Source organism: Anarhichas minor, unplaced genomic scaffold (genome assembly GCF_050575085.1).
Source record: "Anarhichas minor isolate MPS153535 unplaced genomic scaffold, ASM5057508v1 ptg000073l, whole genome shotgun sequence".
NCBI classification, from domain to species: Eukaryota; Metazoa; Chordata; class Actinopteri; order Perciformes; family Anarhichadidae; genus Anarhichas; species Anarhichas minor.
The window spans coordinates 4573179-4593755 of record NW_027466519.1 but is presented as its reverse complement, the minus strand read 5'-3'; the positions used below and the strand labels follow the sequence as shown (position 1 = coordinate 4593755).

The following is a 20577-nucleotide window of genomic DNA, read 5'->3' as shown; positions in this document are numbered from 1 at the left end:
TGTTTCATTATTGTGTTTTCATACTTGATAAATGATGGATTCCCCATTTGTAAATGAAGTATTATATATATTACAAACCAATTATTAAGGAGTTGTAGATGATTAATAAGATAATTTATAAAGTGTTAGTAAATGATTAATAACTTATTTAGATGTAATTATTCATGCATTTATATGATTTAGATATGCACTAATGGTTAGGGACTATGTTAATATATGCTTTATGAATTCATATTAATACTGCAATTCATGATTTATTAAGGTAGTTACTAGTCCTTAGTAAAGTATTTTGTGTGACCTCATCTAAAGTGAGGACTATTTATGCTTTACAAAGCATTTATAAATGACATTCAAAGGCCAGCAGTGCCTCAAAACACAGAACAGGCAAATAGACACAACACAAAGTGATCAAGACCATATTATTATTTATTGTAAGATGCAAACAATATACTGTTAAATACAAACCTCTCAGCCATTAATTCATGTAAGAAACAAACAAACAAAGACATTCTCCTTCAGGAGAACATGGCTGGATATACAACATCTGTAAATATACGACTGCAGCTAACCAGGAGCTTTGCATATTAGTTTACATTTACTTATTTAATTATTCATTTTAACCAAGCATATCGATCTCATTCACATGGCTGGATATAAAACGGCAAATGTACAGCGTGTGCGCGAGGACTGACCAAGCGAGTTCTTTAATGATGTCTCCTCTTTAAATGTTGACTCAAAACTTGTGGCCAAGATTCAAACCGACTTCTTTACCTTTGTCGAGGGGAAACTTTCAACCGAGTCAAAGGGCTTTATCAAATCACAAGAGAAGGATGCCCCCTTTCTTCCTCCCTTTTTATTTGCCATTACTATTGGAGAAGAGAGCATTAAAGGACAGGACAGGGTTGGTCCACTGCCATGGCCAGTCCTTACACAACTTCACAGTCTGGTTGCATGTTGCTAGTTGTGGCGGTCATGTGGGGTGAAGGTGGTGAAAATAGTTCTTCATGTGCGATAAGAAAAGAACGGTTCAATGAAATATGTCACTGTTTATTCACGTTTTCCTCCACTAACCACTGAAAACCACATGTTTACAAGTTGGCCTACATCTTTATTTGATCACTACATATGTTAGTTTGATTCAGCCAGAGAGGTTTTGAAGTGTTACAGGTAATCCATGTAAAGTGTTTCGGGAAAGTGCTGTGGACACAAGGTGGTTAAATATTACGTGTTATGTAACAGTGGGAAAAACAGGCCCACTGACTGCACACTGGTCAGCTGTTGTTCAGGGGAGGGGTCTCTCCTTTTGTATAAGTCTGGCCGACCATCAACCTGCTTGTCTCAGTTTAATGATGATGGTAAAGCTGGGGATTTTGGTAGCTTTTGCCGCGTTTCTGGAGACGGTCTCTGCGACCTCCGTAAGTGTGTTTTTCTAGTGTATCTTGTGTAGTGGTTCTCAACTGGTCTGGCTGCGGGACCCACCATCACCCCTTAATGACAAGCCGCGATCCAAATTTTCAACTTCTCAAATGTAGTTAATGAAAAGATGGTGCAGTTTGAACCTGAGCCGAAAGTGTCCTCTGAAGTCGTCGTAGTAGGGAGCTCTCTTGTGCAGAGGAATTGTTCCTGTCAGTCCCCGTCCCACACATGTTTCACGCTAACGAGTAAAACTGCTTTGTTTGTTATGTCTGTAGATTCGTCCATTTGTAATGCAAAATGACCACTTGCCTTAATTCGAGCTGTGGTCAGTTGTTTGATGTCATCCGACATGTCTTCAATTCGTCTACTTATAGTGTCATTTGACAGAAGTATAGTTTTCAGTTCATCCGCTGCTGATTGATGTAACACGTCCATGTCCACGGCTGCAGGTAAGTGAGACACTTTTGTGATGTCGTCCGGTCTTGAAGTCGTCTTCGAAAGTACTCAACAGGTTTATCTTTGAGAGAAGGGTGTTTTGTTTCCAAATATTCAGTTTTGACGGCTTCGTGCTTTCTTGTGCCAGAACCTCGCTGCACAAAACACACTGAGGGTTTTGCCCTCTTTTGTCCTCAATGTAAGAAAATCCATATCTCATGTAGTCGGTGTCGTACTTGCGTTTCGCTCAATTAGCACATGAAAAAAAACTTTGTGGGTGTTCTTCTATACTGTGAAATGGGAAAAACTGAAGTAAATGAAGATGTTTGTGTTTAACTTCTGTAGCTCGGTGTGGTGTACACAGAGGGAGGTATGGTGCAGGGCGAGAACATTCGTCTTGGGTTCCGCCGTCACATGGACGTCTTCAAGGGGATTCCCTTCGCTGACATCCCTGGAAGGTTTGAGAAACCAAAACGTCACCCAGGCTGGGACGGTGGGTTGACTGACAGGACTTCTCACCCACTGGACTTCACACCAATAACTCACCTGATAAATTCACTCCACAAAGATATGTGTGCTCCTTCAGCAATCATAGCCGGAACTCCCAGCAGCCAATTCTGCCACTGTTTCTCTTTTACCTCAAATTTATTGGAAACTGTTTTCTCTTAGCTGTTGGGGTAGATGAGCCTAAACTGTTGATGTATGCCTTACCCTGCTCTTACACCGTATGTGTCTCTCGTCAGGTGTTCTGAAGGCCACCGAGTACAGGAAAAGATGCATTCAGGTGAACCTCATCATGACCGATACCAGAGGCAGTGAGGACTGTCTTTACCTGAACATCTGGGTTCCTCATGGCCGCTCAGGTAAAGACTGAGAGAAGTCCACAGAGTGTCATCCATATAAGATCCACACTACTACTGGCTCACATTTTCTCTCTCTTCTAGTGTCCACTGGTCTGCCCACTATGCTCTGGATCTACGGGGGAGGCTTCCTTACCGGAGGCTCGATGGGTCCCAACTTCCTGGACAACTATCTGTACAGCGGGCAGGAGATTGCAGACCGAGGAAATGTTATTGTGGTGACGCTGGGATACCGCGTGGGCACCATGGGCTTCCTGAGCACCGGAGAATCTGACTTACCTGGTAGGAGCTGGTTTCTTTTCTCACTACTGTGACAGAATTATAGAAGATGTTGGCTTCCCCGCCAATTTTATGTATTGCACCATTAAAGTCAAAGTTCCTTGATTGAGAGAAAAATGTGATACTCGACAGGAAACTATGGTCTGTGGGACCAGCACGCCGCCATCGCCTGGGTGAACAGGAACATCCGCTCGTTCGGAGGAGACCCCGACAACATCACCGTCTTTGGAGAGTCTGCAGGCGGAGCTAGTGTCAGCTTCCAGGTGAGAAGATTTTTTCTTTTTATTATGGGTGTAGATAGATGATGGATTTGAAATAAAAATTTAATTCACAGTTTGTAAATTTGAATCTAACTTTGTTCAAAAAATAACCAAAAACATTCTGAAATATGTCTTATGACTGCCCACAGACTCTCACTCCCCACAACAAAGGGCTGTTCAAGAGAGCCATCTCCCAGAGCGGCGTAGCCACTTGCTTGTGGGCTATCAACAGGAACCCCCGCAGGTTCGCTGAGGAGGTGCGCAACGGCTACTCTTGATGTGTTTTAATTTTTGCTGTGCAACACTTTTGTGGAATGGTTAGCGCGGTATGAGTTCAGGGCCGGTAGACAACTCAAGTGAATTTAAACCCTCTCCCCAGGTTGCTCTGAAGGTCGGCTGCCCCACCGATCAGACTATGGCTTCCTGTTTGAAGATGACTGATCCTGCGCTGCTTACGATGGCTGGCTCTCTCAGTTTTTCCAGCTCACCCGATAGTAAGGATTGCACTCCATACAGTCTACTTGACATTTTCACTTTAGACACTTTTTTTCACTTTTTTTTTTTAATTAGAAATTCCAGTTATGTATGAAACATACAGTTAGAGCTGTATATGGTAGATCTCTCACTGTATCTGCCTCTGTCAGACCCCCTTCTCTTCAACCTGGTCCTGTCGCCTGTGATCGACGGCGACTTCGTGCCAGATGAGCCTTCCAACTTGTTCCACAATGCGGCTGAGATCGACTACATCGCTGGAATCAATGACATGGATGGACACCTCTTCACTGGCTTAGATGTTCCTTCAATCAACCGCCCCCTGGTGGACACCCCTATGTGAGTTTAAGACATGTGATCACTGTGTGAAACATTGACAATTCTACAACGGGTCTACCCGAAGCAGCGTGCTGTACTTTTGTTAGAGTTGTGGTGCTGTGGTGTTTCATCAGACCTAATTTTCAAACCTTCCTGATCTCAGCGAGGACATGAAGAGTCTCCTGGCTTCGTACACTAAGAAGGGCAAGGCTGCTGCCGACCTTGCGTACTCCACATACACCTCAACCTGGGGCTCAAACCCCAGCAAGGAGACCATCAAGAAAACCACTGTGGAAATTGGAACAGACGTCATCTTCCTGGTTCCTACTCAGGCCGCCCTCTACCTTCATGCTGCCAACGCCACGTGAGGATAAGATCTTGCTATAAAGACGTCGCTGTCAGTTTATTTATAAGCCCTTTTGTTCAACACCTTGCTTTTGAAGCTGGGGAATAAAAAACAGGGCTTAACCTTTTTTTTTAACTTAAGGGTGGCCATTGAAAATCAATTTAAAGAGGCCTTAAACTGGCCTATGAGTGATTCATCAAAGGGAAAATATTCATCACCTTTGCTAATTTGAGTGAAAAGTTCCTTTAATTTCCTTCAGGTGTTTTTAATCTCAAGTGTCAAAGACAGGTTTCTGTTTTAGGTGTGGATGAAATTCAACCACGCTGTAAAGCAGTAGGCAAAAGTAATGGAGATGTGACAGATTGATACATTAATTAAAGGTCTAATGCTGGGGTATTCAATTAAATTTACAAAAGGTCCAGATTGAGAAAATCTCCTCGTGCAAAGGTCCGGAACATTACAATAATATCTAACTTGCACTATTTAGTGCCATATATATATATTCAAGAAACCTAGTAGTAGTAACAACGTCTCTGTGTAGTCAACAACTGTCAAATCAAGTAAAGAAATTACACATCAATTATATTTTAACAATTATTATTCTCAGTTTTCAAATTTAACTGGATGGATTATAAATAATACATAAATAAATGTTCTTCTCATTTCAAGTAAAATAAGGGCTGGAATAAAGAATAACTGATATAACAGAAAGCTTTTGAAGAATGTGCATCTCAAAATAAAGTAATTCATTTAAAAAAAATAAATTTCACTGAAATGTCCTTCAGCTTTAAATTCAGTTAATTCAGGTGTGAAGTGATGTCAATCAAAAATTTTTCTCATCTTCTAACGAGAGAAATTTGTGAGCATGGACTTTATCTGTGGTAATTAAACCGAATGTATCTATATGAGTCTTTCCAGTCTTGGTTAAAGACTCTGGTCTCTCTGAACACTTTTCTCTTTTTGGAGAATGTCAAGTGAATTAATTTCTATTGCACACGCAATTTTTCTCCTGCTCCTCGTACTATTTCCTCGTCTCAGCCCCGTGTGTCACATCGCGTGTACATCTCACTCGAGTCGGGAAACTTGTCAGAATACCCATATTTGATTGGCTGAGCTGCATCACGTGATGTGATTTACAACGCATTGGTCGGTGTGTTTCCTGCACCGCTGAACAAGTGCCGTAAATGCTGGAAAAGCTGCGCAGGTTAAAATAGAAGCGCCTCATCAAAATTTTATAATTCTCAATTATCTATCGGTTTTAGGTCCTGGGTCCGGATACAATGGCGTCTGGGTCCGGATCCGGACCGAGGTCCGCCAATTAGTGACCCCTGAGTGTGTAAGATTTAGCAGGATCTATTATCAGAAATGGAATACAGTATTCATAACTATGTTTTTAGTAGTGTATAATCACCTGAAACAGTATCCCAGAACGGACAAACCAAACACTGGCTCTAGAGAGGGCCTTTCACATTTATACGTTACCTGAAGGATGCGTTATAAACAAACAGGACTTTTGTCCAGGACTCCGCTGTTTGTGTCCCGTTGAGTTAACGTTAACCACGCTCTTTTCCTAAACCTTAACTAAATTGTTTTGTTGCCTGTACCTAACTTCCTGTGAAGACAGAAGTTTATTTTGAAAATACTCTATGCATGTAGCGAGTGGAAACTGTCGCTCGAGGGGTCCAGAGCATCATAGTTTGAAGCGTAGGGCCAATGACAAAGTGTCCGTATTTGATGAGTTGGGAGGGAGAATGTGTTGGAAAAGGAGGGCTGAGTAGAGGAGTATTCAGTTGGTTGCAATCTACAATCTGCAACCTCAACGCCACTGAATCCTACACACTGGACTCTGGAATAGAAAAAGGTTTTTTATTTTATACATTTATTCAGCAGTTTAACTTTTCAGCATAATATGGTGACATTTAATCATGGTTTTATTATATTTATTTGATTGCATGATTTAAATACAAATTTAGTTCATTACTTTGAAATGTTTTTGTATCTATCAAGTAATTGATTCACTTTTAATGTACCATGGAAAAGGTTAATGATTATTCTCATAGCACAACTGCCATAAATACAAACCCTGCAGTGTTTTATATTGTAATGTCATGAGAGGTCAATATGGCAGGCTAGGGTGGGGTGGTGTAAGATAATTCATAAAAACAGGCTAAAAAAATCAAAGGTTCTCAGAATAAGATCACATTTTATTCTTATTCTGCTAGTTAACTCAAGGAAGTCTCTTTTATCAAAAATCCAAAACAAACCAACAAAAAGCGTCCAAGCGGAGATAACAGTTCACTAAGCCGAACAGTATTAGACAAAAACTCAATTTAGAGTGTCCTCGGCTTTTCACCGCCAACCAGGTATTCTTCCTTTCAAACCCTCCTCACTCTGGTTCGGAACTTTTCTTCATGTAGATCTTGGATTCCTTCACACCATGTGCTCTCTCTCATCTCCTCTCCTCTGGTAGCTCTCCTGTCCTTCTTCTTCTTCTTGTTTGAGGTTTATTGGCGGTTCGCAAACAATGAATTAGTGCATTACCGCCACCAACTGGTATGGAGTGTGGATCAGGATGTCTAATATACAAATTTAAATTCAAAAGGAAAAGAAAAAAGAATCTCTCCTGTCCTTCCTTATGCTACATCCACATTACTCTGTTTCTATTTGGAAGCAGATTTTTCAAATAGAAACGATCTCCGTCCACACGGGCCTTTCAGCATCATTTTCGAATTGATCTGCATCCACACGGCAACCTTCGAAGGCGGACAGGACGTGACCATTAACGTACACTGGGCATGCGCATGACGGTGTAAACAGGAAGTGGATTGGTTGCTTAGTTAAAAGAAATATGACAGAGTAATGAAGTAGTCTTTAATAATGAAAGGTTGTATTTGATACTTAAGATCTTCCTCTAAAATAGTCCTCTATAAACTCAAACAGACAGTTCGTGGAAAGTTTTAGAAGTTTTATTTTTCAGACTTAGTTACAGCGCTGCGGGTCTTTCTCTATCTCTCTCTCTCACATCAAATGTACTTTAAACTCAACACTTACACGTAAACGTTTACTAGATTATGGTCCATAAATGTGGTCAACACACGTCTCTCACTCATTTCCTCCGTGTTGTTGATGTCTGTTCTCACTCGTAGCTCTGAACATCATGTAACATGTCCGACTAGCTAGCTTCTAAGCTAATTTTAACATTACCGCCAATGGAGAAATGCTAACCGCGATCAGCATTTAATACAACACAAATGCTATACTAAAAGAGAGAATAGAATATATCTTCGTAGATCTTTTCATGCTTCATGAAGACATACTTACAGACTAAGGTCTCTCAAGGCTACCAAACGGAAGAAGTAAAACGAAGCAGCGTGTCTTCTCATTAGAATCTAAAAACAACAAGGCACTAACTGTTGTTGTTCTCACTCGTAGCTCTGAATAGCATTTACTGCTAACTGTGGCTTGGCCGCTCCATAGGGCTGATGACGCCGCTGGTCACGCCGCTCGCTAATCGCTCCAATAACAGCTGCTTCCTCCACAGAAATGCAGACTTTTACTGCACAGCAGCTGCTAGTACAGACAACAAAGCAAGCAACGCTTGAAATTCGTTATCCATGTTGAAATGAATCACTGGTAGCCCAGTTTGTTTTCTTCCGGGTACGGGTCACGTGATAGTGAGTGTGACGAATCAGGGAAGGAGACGTCATGGATGACAAGAACCAATCCAGTAGCGAACACGGGTGTGGGCGTCATTTTTTCTAAACACATCAGTTTCCGACCGTCCACACGCAAACGCAACCCCGGAGTTTGAAAACATCTCCAACCTCGGGGGTGTTTTCAAACTCCTTCACTTAGGGTGCTCCAAAACTCCGGCGTAGTGTGGCTGCTCAGTGTAAACGTAGCAAAACATATGCGTTTCCAAATGTAAATAGGTAGTGTGGACATGGCCTTAATCAGGTGACTTAAATACCCACACCTGGGTGAGTGGCGAGGCCTTCTGGGAGCTGTAGTTGTTGCCTCGGCGGCCATCTTGTGGTGTGGCTGCTGATCCTTAAAGGGGAAGTAATACCCATCTACCACCTGGCCCCTTGTGATGCCACAATATTTAGTGGGTTCACTGCAAAAAGTAGCATCAGGCATCGGTATGGTGAGCTGCAAAGCATGAAATAACTTGCACTACTAGACATCTGTCATTATAAGCAGACTTCTGAGAACCTGCAGAATAATTCTGCTTTGAGAGTGCTAAATTTGATCTTTATTTTTGTAGCCCTCACCTTGGTGTAGTCATTGTCACATCCCTATTCTTTTCTTGTCTCACCGAAGAACCGGTCGCACCTACTCCTACCTATTCTCTGAGCCCAACCGTCTGGGCGGCATTACCTTGCCTTACCCCAGCTGGATGGGAGCCGACCACGCCGATGACCTGCAGTACGTGTTTGGAAAGCCTTTCACCACACCTCTGGCGTACTGGCCTCGCTACCGTGACCTCTCTCGCTACATGATCGCCTACTGGACCAACTTCGCCAGAACTGGGTATAATTCTGCAGACACGCGTCATGGGAACTTCATGATATCAAACAAACCTAAGTCAGACACTGAAATAGAAAACTAAAACAGTCTCACTTCAGTTGCCCTTTTTCTCTGATTCTGTCCACAGGGACCCCAACAAAGGAGAGTCGAGCGTGCCCGCTACCTGGCCTACGTTCACCAGCGATGGACACCAGTTCCTGGAGATCCATTCTAAGATGGACAAGAGCTATGTGGGACAGAAGATGAGAATGCGTTACGTGCATTTCTGGACCAGTGTCCTACCCAACCTTCCCATGACCATCTCAGAATAACAACCTGTGCACCCACAGTGTGGTCCCATAGATCTGAAGTATCAAATCAGTATTGGTCCATGAAAAAATGAATTGATCACAAACACAATTTACATTTCCTTAGTTTTATTTTGTGTTGCCCTCTTTAAATTCACAACAGGCTATGTACAGTAGTGCTAACCCAATTCACTTTGCATGTATGGAACCTTTTGGCTTTGTTTGTTTTTTGTTGGGGTTTGGATGATAACAGAAGCTATTAGCCTTCTACTGAATACAATGTTGGTGTTGATCTTAATGTACAAGACGTTAATTGTTGTGCAGAAGTGTGCGTTAACTTCGTAATAAAAAATCAAATCAAAACGGACTAAAAATATGGATCTGTTGATATTCAGGCTGCAGTGCCAATTTGCTTCCAGTTTATCTGTGTTAGCTAGAGCAGGGGCTCTCAAAGTTTTTGGGGCCAGGGGCCCCTTGCAGGGGAGAACATTTCCAAGGACCCCTTCTTAATTGTAACACTGATTAGGCATACGCTTACTGCCATTTGTACTCTTGGATTCCATTGGAACTATGTATACTCTAAAACATTTCCAGCTTAATACTTCAGACCTATTTCATGGTGATAAACAGAAACACATTTCAATTTGAATCATGTTACATGAGATGAAATAATCCTTTATTAGTTCCACAACCTTTAAACAGAGCGGGATTTTATCCAAACTGTCATGATCTAAATATATATATATATATACACACACACATCAACATAAACCTAAAAACAATGGCAATGGAAATTGAGGTGATAGTGCAAGTGGTGGTAATAGTGCAAACAGAGGTAGTAGTACAGTATGACTTATTTATTGTTCATCAGAGTGACTGCCAGTGGAAATAAGCTGTTCCTGTGTCTGGTGGTTTTGGCGTACAGGGCCCTGTAGCGCCTACCAGAGGCGAGGAGTTGGAACAGCTTGTGTCCACGGTGTGATGGGTCTGCAGTGATCTTTCCTGCCCGTTTCCTGACTCTGGAGGTGAACAAGTCCAGGATGGACGGCAGGCTGGAACCAGTGATCCTCTCTGCAGACCTAACAATCCGTTGTAGTCTGTTTCTGTCCTGTTTGGTGGCCGATCCAAACCACACAGTGATAGAGGAGCAGAGAACAGACTGGATGATGGCTGAGTAAAACAGAATCAGCAGCTCCTGAGGCAGGTTGAACTTCCTGAACCTCTGCTGGGCCTTTTTCCTGATGGTGTTGATGTTGGGGGCCCACTTCAGGTCCTGGGAGATTGTGGATCCCAGAAACTTGAAGGTCTCCACAGCGGACACAGTGTTGTTGAGTATGGTGAGTGGGGGCAGTGTTGGGGGGCTCCTCCTGATGTCCACTGTCATCTCCACAGTTTTGAGCTTGTTTAGATTTGTGAATTCATAACATTGCTTTAGACAACGGTTGTGTTTTTTTTTTTTAAACTGTACCAGATTAGGCCCAACACTTTCGCTCTGCAGGGTAACCAATGTCTGCAATAATTGAATATCATAAGTGAGGGATATTTCTGTAGGCACACCATAAGTGTTGTGAGCTAAAAAGAGTAACCTAAAAAAATCGCTTGCTTAGTCGTAGCATCAGCTGCAGCATTTGCTGTTGAAATGGGATCAGAAGCGTTAGTGTGAGCATCACATTTCATAACACAGACGGTTTTCGGGAATACATTCTTTACTTTTCATCTGAATATAAGAAGTCTTCCAAGCAACTATGACAAATTAATTCATTATTTGTCTTTACTCAAGCACGAATTTTCAGTTATTGCCCTATCAGAAACATGGCTTACTGAGGACTCAAGCGAAATCTTTAAAATACCAAAATACAACTCAGTTCACTATGCAAGAGAGAATGGATCTGGAGGTGGAGTATCTCTGCTTATTTATGGGGACTATGGATTCAAAATGTTGTCTAGTTACTTTTTCCCTCTTATTTATAAAGCAACATGAGTTACAGAAAATTCAGTGACTTTGATTGATAACATCTTAACCAATTCTTTGAGTGAAGGAACCAAATCTCGAGTCTTGTATTCGTTCAATCATTTCCACATTTTTCAGTACTCTGTAATCAAGATTGATACAGCTAAACATACTAAGAAAATTATAAATAGTATATCGTTCCACACTAATGTTAGGCAAATGTATTATCTAATCTAATCTAATATAATGCGTGAAACAGCATAAGGAACCATGAGCTCACCATAACCAACAATGTCACGTGCCACGGCACGCAGACAGAGGACTGACAGCTGCTGCAGGGTCTAGTCTAGTAGAGAAATATGCAACATGGATTTGTCTTCTCCCTGTTCATGAGTCAAAACTGATGTCATGTAACCGTCTCTTTAGTCAACGTATTGTGTGAACGGTGTGTCCAGTTTAGGTAGTACAAGTGTCGGAGCTGACAGTAATGCGTTCTTTAAGTCATTAAAGGCAGCAGTCGAGGAGTCAGTCCAGGTCAGTTTTGTTATGCGCAGAAAGATGTTTACCATGAATCATGGAAGAGAGGAGTACCTCTCTTTCTGAATAGTTTAGGATCCACTGATCTAATATATGACGTCATTCTTATAAAGCTCATCATTTGTTTCTTAGTTTGTGGTTTAGGAACATTTTGCCTGTATTCTTTTGGGAGAGAGGGTTTTGCCCTCTGCTGTGATCACATGTCCCAGATATGAAACTTTATCGAGAGCAAATTGCAATTTGGACGGATAGCCTTGAGACCATTTGCAGCCAAAATTTAAGTAGGATAACTGTAATTCTAAATTACTCTAATCTGCATGCTTCTTCTGTAGGGCTGCACATCTTGATGTCATCAACATATTGTAACAAGGCAGAACCATTTTATAAGTGTGAATTAGCCAGATTGTCTCTCAAGGCTCTGGCCACAGGGCTTTTTAATATCCCTGGGGACACCGGGTCCAGATATAGCCTCTTCCTTTAGATAAGAAGGCAAACCAAAATTCATTGTCTTTGTGCACAGGTACAGAAATAAAAATATAAAAAATTCATAGCATGCATTGAATACTGTGAAGACGATTTGATGAATACAGTTAGGTGAGAAAGGGTTTTCAGATACGATCATGTAAATGACTGAGGTAAGTGTTAAGAGTGGAATTTCATGGAATCTATATGTTTGTTTTGTTTGAAGTGGCATTAGTGTGTTCAGTTTGCAACTGTTTTGGCTGTTAATTATTAAATTATTATTCTAAGGCAGACTGAGATAAAAGGGAAACACATTGACAAGTGAGATGAGCATTAGAGTAAAAACCCAGACAGCATAGTTAATTAAAAGTGCTACAAACTACTACTAATCTCTGCCCATGTTTCCATCTCATGATGAAGGTTTTAGAGTCCATTACTTCATTACTCTTTGGATTGGCTACAGCTGTGACTTTGAGTCCAGTTGGACCGCTGTGTCAGCTCAGCAGAGGTTACCTTCCTGATATGAACGTTTGAAAAGTTAATTTTTAACCCAGCAATTTTCTTGAAGTCCCCCACTAAATATCTCAAAACCTTTCTAATGCCCAACACAACACCTTGGGTTTAAGGGGATGCCATAATGTCCCTTCCATTAGAATTGTACAAGCATCCTCAAAGTGAAATCCATCCAGATTTCACTTTTCAATTGTAAAGGGGAGATATCATGCTCATTTATAGGTTTGTAGTTGCCTTTGAGGTTTCTACTACAACATCTGTCTGGTTTACGAGAAAAATATGGTGACACTTTACACAAGGAGGGTTAAAAAAGGAGATAACACGCATCATATCATTGGGGTAAAAATCTATTAGCAATCATAAGTAAAATATTCTAATTAGCCTATGTACAGGGGAACCAAATCTAAATGGCTTGTTGAATCGCATGTTTCCACAAAAAAACTGACTGGGTTTTCTGATTTCACAGTTTGTTGGTTAGTATTCCACATACCCAAATGTACAGCGTGTGCGCAAGGACTGACCAAATTAGTTATTTAATGATGTCTCCCCTTTAAATGTTGACTCAAAACTTGTGGCCAAGATTCAAACCGACTTCTTTACCTTTGTCGAGGGGAAACTTTGCCCCCTTTCCTCCTCCCTTTTTATTTGCCTTTACTATTGGACTATTGGATTAAAGGACAGGACAGGGTTGGTCCACTGCCATGGCCAGTCCTTACACAACTTCACTGTGTTAGTCAGGTTGCATGTTGCTAGTTGTGGCGGTCATGTGGGGTGAAGGTGGTGAAAATAGTTCTTCATGTGCGATATGAAAAGAACGGTTTAATGAAATATGTCACTGTTTATTCACGTTTCCCTCCACTAACCACTGAAAACCACATGTTTACAAGTTGGCCTACATCTTTATTTGATCACTACATATGTTAGTTTGATTCAGCCATAGAGGTTTTGAAATGTGGTAATCAATGTAAAGTGTTTCGGGGGAGTGATGTGGACACATGGTGGTTAAATATTACCGCGTTTTCGGTGTTATGTAACAGTGTGAAAAACAGGCCCACTGACTGCACACTGGTCAGATGTTGTTCAGGGGAGGGGTCTCTCCTTTTGTATAAGTCTGGCCGACCATCAACCTGCTTCTCACAGATTAGTCATGATGGTGAAGCTGGGGATTTTGGTAGCCATTGCGGTGTTTCTGGACACGGTCTCTGCGACCTCCGTAAGTGTGTTTTTCTAGTGTATCTAGTGTATTTAAGTGTGTTTAAGTGCTCTGTTTAGTTTCTGCAAAAGGCTGTTTAGTGTGAAAAGAGTGCTATACTTCCTGAAATTTAGCTTCTATTCTGAAGAAAGTATAATTATTTGTTCATTTTTCAACCATCTTGTGTCACAAGATATTTCTAACCTAGTTATTTGTAATTCTTATTCTTTAAATTGTTGTGTTACACGATTGATTATTTTTTTTTACAAATCATGCCAAAAGAAATGGAGCATGCCACACGTGATTTGGTGTAGTTCCGAGTGAAATACTTTGGCAAATGAAGATGTTTGTGTTTAACTTCTGTAGCTCGGTGTGGTGTACACAGAGGGAGGTATGGTGCAGGGCGAGAACATTCGTCTTGGGTTCCGCCGTCACATGGACGTCTTCAGGGGGATTCCCTTCGCTGACATCCCTGGAAGGTTTGAGAAACCAAAACGTCACCCAGGCTGGGACGGTGGGTTGACTGACCGGACTTCTCACCCACTGGATTTCACACCAATAACTCACATGATAAATTCACACCACAAAGATATGGGTGCTCCTTTAGCAATCATAGCCGGAACTCCCGGCAGCCAATTCTGCCACTGTTTCTCTTTTAGCTTGAATCAAATTTATTGGAAAATGTTTTCTCTTCTAGCTGTCGGGGTAGATGAGCCTAAACTGTTGATGTATGCCTTACCCTGCTCTTACACCGTATGTGTCTCTCGTCAGGTGTTCTGGAGGCCACCGAGTACAGGAAAAGATGCATTCAGCTGAACGTCATGACGATAATGACCAATACCAGAGGCAGTGAGGACTGTCTTTACCTGAACATCTGGGTTCCTCAGGGATGCTCAGGTAAAGACTGAAAGAAGTCCACAGAGTGTCATCCATATAAGATCCACACTACTACTGGCTCACATTTTCTCTCTCTTCTAGTGTCCACTGGTCTGCCCACTATGGTCTGGATCTTCGGGGGAGGCTTCCTTATCGGAGGCTCGATGGGTCCCAACTTCCTGGACAACTATCTGTACAGCGGGCAGGAGATTGCAGACCGAGGAAATGTTATTGTGGTGACGCTGGGATACCGCGTGGGCACTATGGGCTTCCTGAGCACCGGAGAATCTGACTTACCTGGTAGGAGCCGGTTTCTTTTCTCACTAATGTGACAGAATTAGAAAACGTTGGCTTCCCCGCCAATTTTATGTATTGCACCATTAAAATCAAAGTTCCTTGATTGAGGGAAAGTTTTGATACTCGACAGGAAACTACGGTCTGTGGGACCAGCACGCCGCCATCGCCTGGGTGAACAGGAACATCCGCAAGTTCGGAGGAGACCCCGACAACATCACCATATTTGGAGAGTCTGCAGGCGGAGCTAGTGTCAGCTTCCAGGTGAGAAGATTTTTTCTTTTTATTATGGGTGTAGATAGATGATGGATTTCAAATTCAAATTAAATTTACAGTTTGTAAATTTTAATCTAAGTTCTATCTTTGTTCAAAAAATGACCAAAAACATTCTGAAATATGTCTTATGACTGCCCACAGACTCTCACTCCCCACAACAAAGGGCTGTTCAAGAGAGCCATCTCCCAGAGCGGCGACGCCACTTGCTCGTGGGCTATCAACAGGGACCCCCGCAGGTTCGCTAAGGAGGTGCGCAACGGCTACTCTTGACTTGTTTAAATTTTTGCTGTGCAACACTTTTGTGGAATGGTTAGCGCGGTATGAGTTCAGGGCCGGTAGACAACTCAAGCGAATTTAAACCCTCTCCCCAGGTTGCTCTGAAGGTCGGCTGCCCCACCGATCAGACTATGGCTTCCTGTTTGAAGATGACTGATCCTGTGAAGCTTACGCTGGCTGGCTCTATCAATATTACCAGCTCACCCGATAGTAAGGATTGCACTCCATACAGTCTACTTGACATTTTCATTTCAGTCATTGTGGTACTTTGTACCACAACAATGGAGACATTAAAAAGTCAGCCCCCTTCTTCTGCAATGGTATAATGGCACTCCACCAGAGAAACTGCACACTACATATTTATTGTATTAAATTTATCTTGATGCATCCAACTCATAATGCTCATATAACAGTAATAAATGGCAATAATTAGCATTTTCTTTTTGCTGATTTTCTGGAAATTAATTTCAAATGTGCTCTAAATTTGAACGGGAACTTTGCCCCAATACACCGAGCAGACCTCCAACGGCTAGTGGCCTCACGTCTTCTAAAATGTGCACTTATACACACAGCAAAGACTACACCCAATGGCTAACTGACCACCAACATGCGGGTAAATTCTACCGTGCACACCAGTGTCAAATTTCGAAAGCTGCCCATACTGTGCTGGCTGTATGACGCCACTAATATCTTTTATTCAAACTAGCAATTTTGAGATGTCGATTGGTGCTTCCATTCCTTTCATATCAAGAGTTTTGGTTTATAAACGTATTTGAAGCATAACAACAGCAGATCTAGCAAATTGGAAATTAGAAATTCCAGTTATGTATGAAACATACAGTTAGAGCTGTATATGGTAGGTCTCTCACTGTATCTGCCTCTGTCAGACCCCAATGTCTTCAACCTGGTCCTGTCTCCTGTGATTGACGGCGACTTTGTGCCGGATGAGCCTTCCAACTTGTTCCATAATGCGGCTGAGATCGACTACATCGCTGGAATCAACGACATGGACGGACACCTCTTCACTAGCTTCGATGTTCCTTCAATCAACTGCCCCGTGGTGGACACCCCTATGTGAGTTTAAGACATGTGATCACCGTGTGAAACATTAACAATTCTACAACAGGTCTACCCGCAGCGTGCTGTACTTTTGTTAGAGTTGTGGTGCTGTGGTGTTTCATCAGACCTAATTTTCAAACCTTCCTGATCTCAGCGAGGACATGAAGAGGCTCCTGGCTTCGTACACTAAGAAGGGCGAGAATGCTACCGACCTTGCGTACTCCACATACACCTCAACCTGGGGCCCAAACCCCAGCAAGGAGACCATCAAGAAAACTATTGTGGAAATTGGAACAGACTTCATCTTCCTGGTTCCTACTCAGGCCGCCCTCTACCTTCATGCTGCCAACGCCACGTGAGGATAAGATCTTGCTATACAGACGTCGCTGTCAGTTTATTGATAAGCCCTTTTGTTCAACACCTTGCTTTTGAAGCTGGGGAATAAAAAACAGGGCTTAACCTTTTTTTTTTTTCATTTTAAGGGTGGCCATTGAAAATCAATTCAAACAGGCCTTAAACTGGCCTATGAGTGATTCATCAAAGGGAAAATATTTATCACCTTTGCTAATTTGAGTGAAAAGTTTCTTTAATTTCCTTCAGGTGTTTTTAATCTCAAGTTTCAAAGACAGGTTTCTGTTTTAGGTGTGGATGAAATTCAACCACGCTGTAAAGCAGTAGGCAAAAGTAATGGAGATGTGACAGATTAATTAAAGGTCCAGTGTGTAGGATTTAGCAGGATCTATTATCTGAAATGGAATACAGTATTCATAACTATGTTTTTAGTAGTGTATAATCACCTGAAACAGTAGCCCAGAATGGACAAACCAAACACTGGCTCTACATTACAGTCATTTAGTAATGTAGAGCCAGTCACTTTTATCCAAAGCGACTTACAATTCAGATTCTATCACACTGTAGGCACAGCTACGGGAGCAATTTTTGGGGTTAAGTGTCTTGCTCAAGGACACATCGACATGCGACTAGTGGAGCTAGAGCCGGGGATCGAACCGCCGATCCTCTGATTGAAAGACGGCCGTGTTCTCCACTTAGCTACCGTCGCCCACCGTCACTGGCTCGAGAGAGGGCCTTTCACATTTATACGTTACCTGAAGGATTCGTTATAAACAAACAGGACTTTTGTCCAGGACTCCGCTGTTTGTGTCCCGTTGAGTTAACGTTAACCACGCTCTTTTCCTAAACCTTAACTAAATTGTTTTGTTGCCTGTACCTAACTTCCTGTGAAGACAGAAGTTTATTTTGAAAAGACTCTATGCATGTAGCGAGTGGAAACTGTCGCTCGAGGGGTCCAGAGCGTCATAGTTAGAAGCGTAGGGCCAATGACAAAGTGTCCGTATTTGATGAGTTGGGAGGGAGAATGTGTTGGAAAAGGAGGGCTGAGTAGAGGAGTAAGTTGCAGTTGGTTGCAATCTGCAATCTGCAACCTCAACGCCACTGAATCCTACACACTGGACTCTGGAATAGAAAAAGGTTTCTTATTTTATACATTTATTCAGCAGTTTAACTTTTCAGCATAATATGGTGACATTTAATCATGGTTTTATTATATTTATTTGATTGCATGATTTAAATACAAATTTAGTTCATTACTTAAATGTTTTTTTATGTGTCAAGTAATTGATTCACTTTTAATGTACCATGGAAAAGGTTAATGATTATTCTCATAGCACAACTTCCATAAATACAAACCCTGCAGTGTTTTATATTTAGTGGGTTCACTGCAAAAAGTAGCATCAGGCATCGGTATGGTGAGGTGCAGGGCATGAAATAACTTGCACTACTAGACATCTGTCATTATAAGCAGACTTCTGAGAACCTGCAGAAGAATTCAGCTTTTAGAGTGCTAAATTTGATCTTTATTTTTGTAGCCCTCACCTTGGTGTAGTCATTGTCACATCCCTATTCTTTTCTTTTCTCACCGAAGAACCGGTCGCACCTACTCCTACCTATTCTCTGAGCCCAGCCGTCTGAGCGGATTTCCTTACCCCAGCTGGGTGGGAGCCGACCACGCCAATGACCTGCAGTACGTGTTTGGAAAGCCTTTCACCACACCTCTGTTGTACTGGCCTCGCTACCGTGACCTCTCTGGCTACATGATCGCCTACTGGACCAACTTCGCCAGAACTGGGTATAATTCTGCAGACACGCGTCATGGGAACTTCATGATATCAAACAAACCTAAGTCAGACACTGAAATAGAAAACTAAAACAGTCTCACTTCAGTTGCCCTTTTCTCTGATTCTGTCCACAGGGACCCCAACAAAGGAGAGTCGAGCGTGCCCGCTACCTGGCCTACGTTCACCAGCGATGGACAGCAGTTCCTGGAGATCCATTCTAAGATGGACAACAACAGTGTGGGACAGAAGATGAGAATGCCTTACGTGGATTTCTGGACCAAGGTCCTACCCAACCTTCCCATGACCATCTCAGAATAACAACCATGTGCACCCGCAGTGTGGTCCCATAGATCTGAAGTATCAAATCTGTATTGGTCCATGAAAAAATTAATTGGTTCATGAAAAAATGAATTGTTGGGGTTTGGATGATAACAGATGCTATTGGCCTTCTACTGAATAAAATGTTGGCGTTGATCTTAATGTACAAGACGTTAATTGTTGCGCAGAAGTGTGCGTTAACTTCGTAATCAAAAATCAAATCAAAACGGACTAAAAATATGGATCTGTTGATATTCAGGCTGCAGTGCCAATTTGCTACCAGTTTATCTGCGTTAGCTAGAGCAGGGGCTCTCAAAGTTTTTGGGGCCAGGGGCCCCTTGCAGGGGAGAACATTTCCAAGGACCCCTTCTTAATTGTAACACTGATTAGGTATACGCTTACTACCATTTGTACTCTTGGATTCCATTGGAACTATTTGTACTCCTTAATCCACCTTAATACTTCAGACCTATTTCATGGTGATAAACAGAAACACATTTCAATTTGAATCATGTTACATGAGATGAAATAATCCTTTATTAGTTCCACAACCTTTAAACAGAGCGGGATTTTATCCAAACTGTCATGATCTCAATAGTCTAAAGTTGACTTTCAGTCAGTGCTTCAGCTTACAAATAAATTATTGATATGTTTCACAATCATATCAGAGTTTCTGTTGGTCTAAAGCTAACATAGGCGGGAGTAATGGACACAATATTGTTTTATTGGCGCAAATGTTCCCCATCTGTAGATATGCAGATTTTTAATGATACAGCACAGTTTTATTATTATAGCAAATTATTTTGCGGACCCGGTGTCAGACTGCCACGGACCCAACTTTGAGAATCACTGAGCTAGCATACAGTGAGCCTAATTTAGGCAAGTTTACATATGATGACAGTTGTTGTTTAAGGCAATGTGCTTAGTAAATGTCTTAACAGGACGAGGCAGAGGAGAGAATTTCTCCGATGCAAATTGGGAGCTGTTTGTTGTTTTTCTGTATTAGTACACAGAGGAGCTGGAGCAGTTTCAGACAAGGCTCTTCAGCAGTCCCAGCTCTAGACTGCTTTCAATGGGGGTGCAATAAGATATGGGCTGCAGTTGGAAAGTCCAAATAATGTTCAGCTATGCAGTCAGCATGACATTATATTTCCCAGCACCGTATTCTTCAAGGAACAGACAGGTTATTGTGTTTGGCAGGATTTAATGAAGGAAAATATGAAATTTATTGTAAAACTGAAAAAGAGCACAAAACACAAAGAGTAATATCTCTAGTACATCAGTGGATGAAAGATTACTCACCGTTTTGCACTTTTACAAATGTGCAAAATATAGTTATTAAGTACTTATGCCTCTCATAATCTCTACTATGAGTAGAAAATACTGAATTCAAATAGATTTTTCAACAACGGCACTTTACATGTGGGGCTATTTCTGTGGTTATATCTTATCTCAAACTGTGTTT

The 20577-nt window shown here is 41.8% G+C and overlaps 2 protein-coding genes across 2 annotated transcripts; both read left to right on the top strand.

Moving 5' to 3' along the window:
• Positions 1–1349: 1349 nt before the first annotated feature.
• On the top strand, positions 1350–9247 carry LOC142935397 (bile salt-activated lipase-like). The gene is made up of 11 exons (XM_076079761.1): positions 1350–1415; positions 2197–2344; positions 2595–2714; positions 2796–2993; positions 3123–3253; positions 3400–3507; positions 3630–3744; positions 3895–4081; positions 4224–4424; positions 8730–8939; positions 9064–9247. The coding sequence occupies exons 1-11, from the start codon at positions 1350–1352 to the stop codon at positions 9245–9247; spliced, it is 1668 nt and encodes a 555-aa protein (XP_075935876.1).
• A 4586-nt stretch (positions 9248–13833) lies between these two features.
• Positions 13834–19112, top strand: LOC142935398 (bile salt-activated lipase-like). Its single transcript, XM_076079762.1, has 11 exons — positions 13834–13899; positions 14245–14392; positions 14650–14775; positions 14857–15054; positions 15182–15312; positions 15466–15573; positions 15696–15810; positions 16488–16674; positions 16814–17014; positions 18602–18805; positions 18929–19112. Exons 1-11 carry the CDS (start codon positions 13834–13836, stop codon positions 19110–19112), a joined length of 1668 nt encoding a protein of 555 aa, XP_075935877.1.
• The last annotated feature ends 1465 nt before the right edge of the window (positions 19113–20577 follow it).

Bases quoted from the DNA above. Each gene is read 5' to 3' on its own strand.
- LOC142935398 (XM_076079762.1), top strand. From the start codon at position 13,834: ATGATGGTGAAGCTGGGGATTTTGGTAGCCATTGCGGTGTTTCTGGAC. The intron at 14,776-14,856 runs GTAAAGACTGAA...TCTCTCTTCTAG, and splicing joins GGTTCCTCAGGGATGCTCAG to TGTCCACTGGTCTGCCCACT. The intron at 15,055-15,181 runs GTAGGAGCCGGT...GATACTCGACAG, and splicing joins CGGAGAATCTGACTTACCTG to GAAACTACGGTCTGTGGGAC.
- LOC142935397 (XM_076079761.1), top strand. From the start codon at position 1,350: ATGATGGTAAAGCTGGGGATTTTGGTAGCTTTTGCCGCGTTTCTGGAG. The intron at 3,254-3,399 runs GTGAGAAGATTT...GACTGCCCACAG, and splicing joins GAGCTAGTGTCAGCTTCCAG to ACTCTCACTCCCCACAACAA. The intron at 3,745-3,894 runs GTAAGGATTGCA...TGCCTCTGTCAG, and splicing joins TTTTTCCAGCTCACCCGATA to ACCCCCTTCTCTTCAACCTG.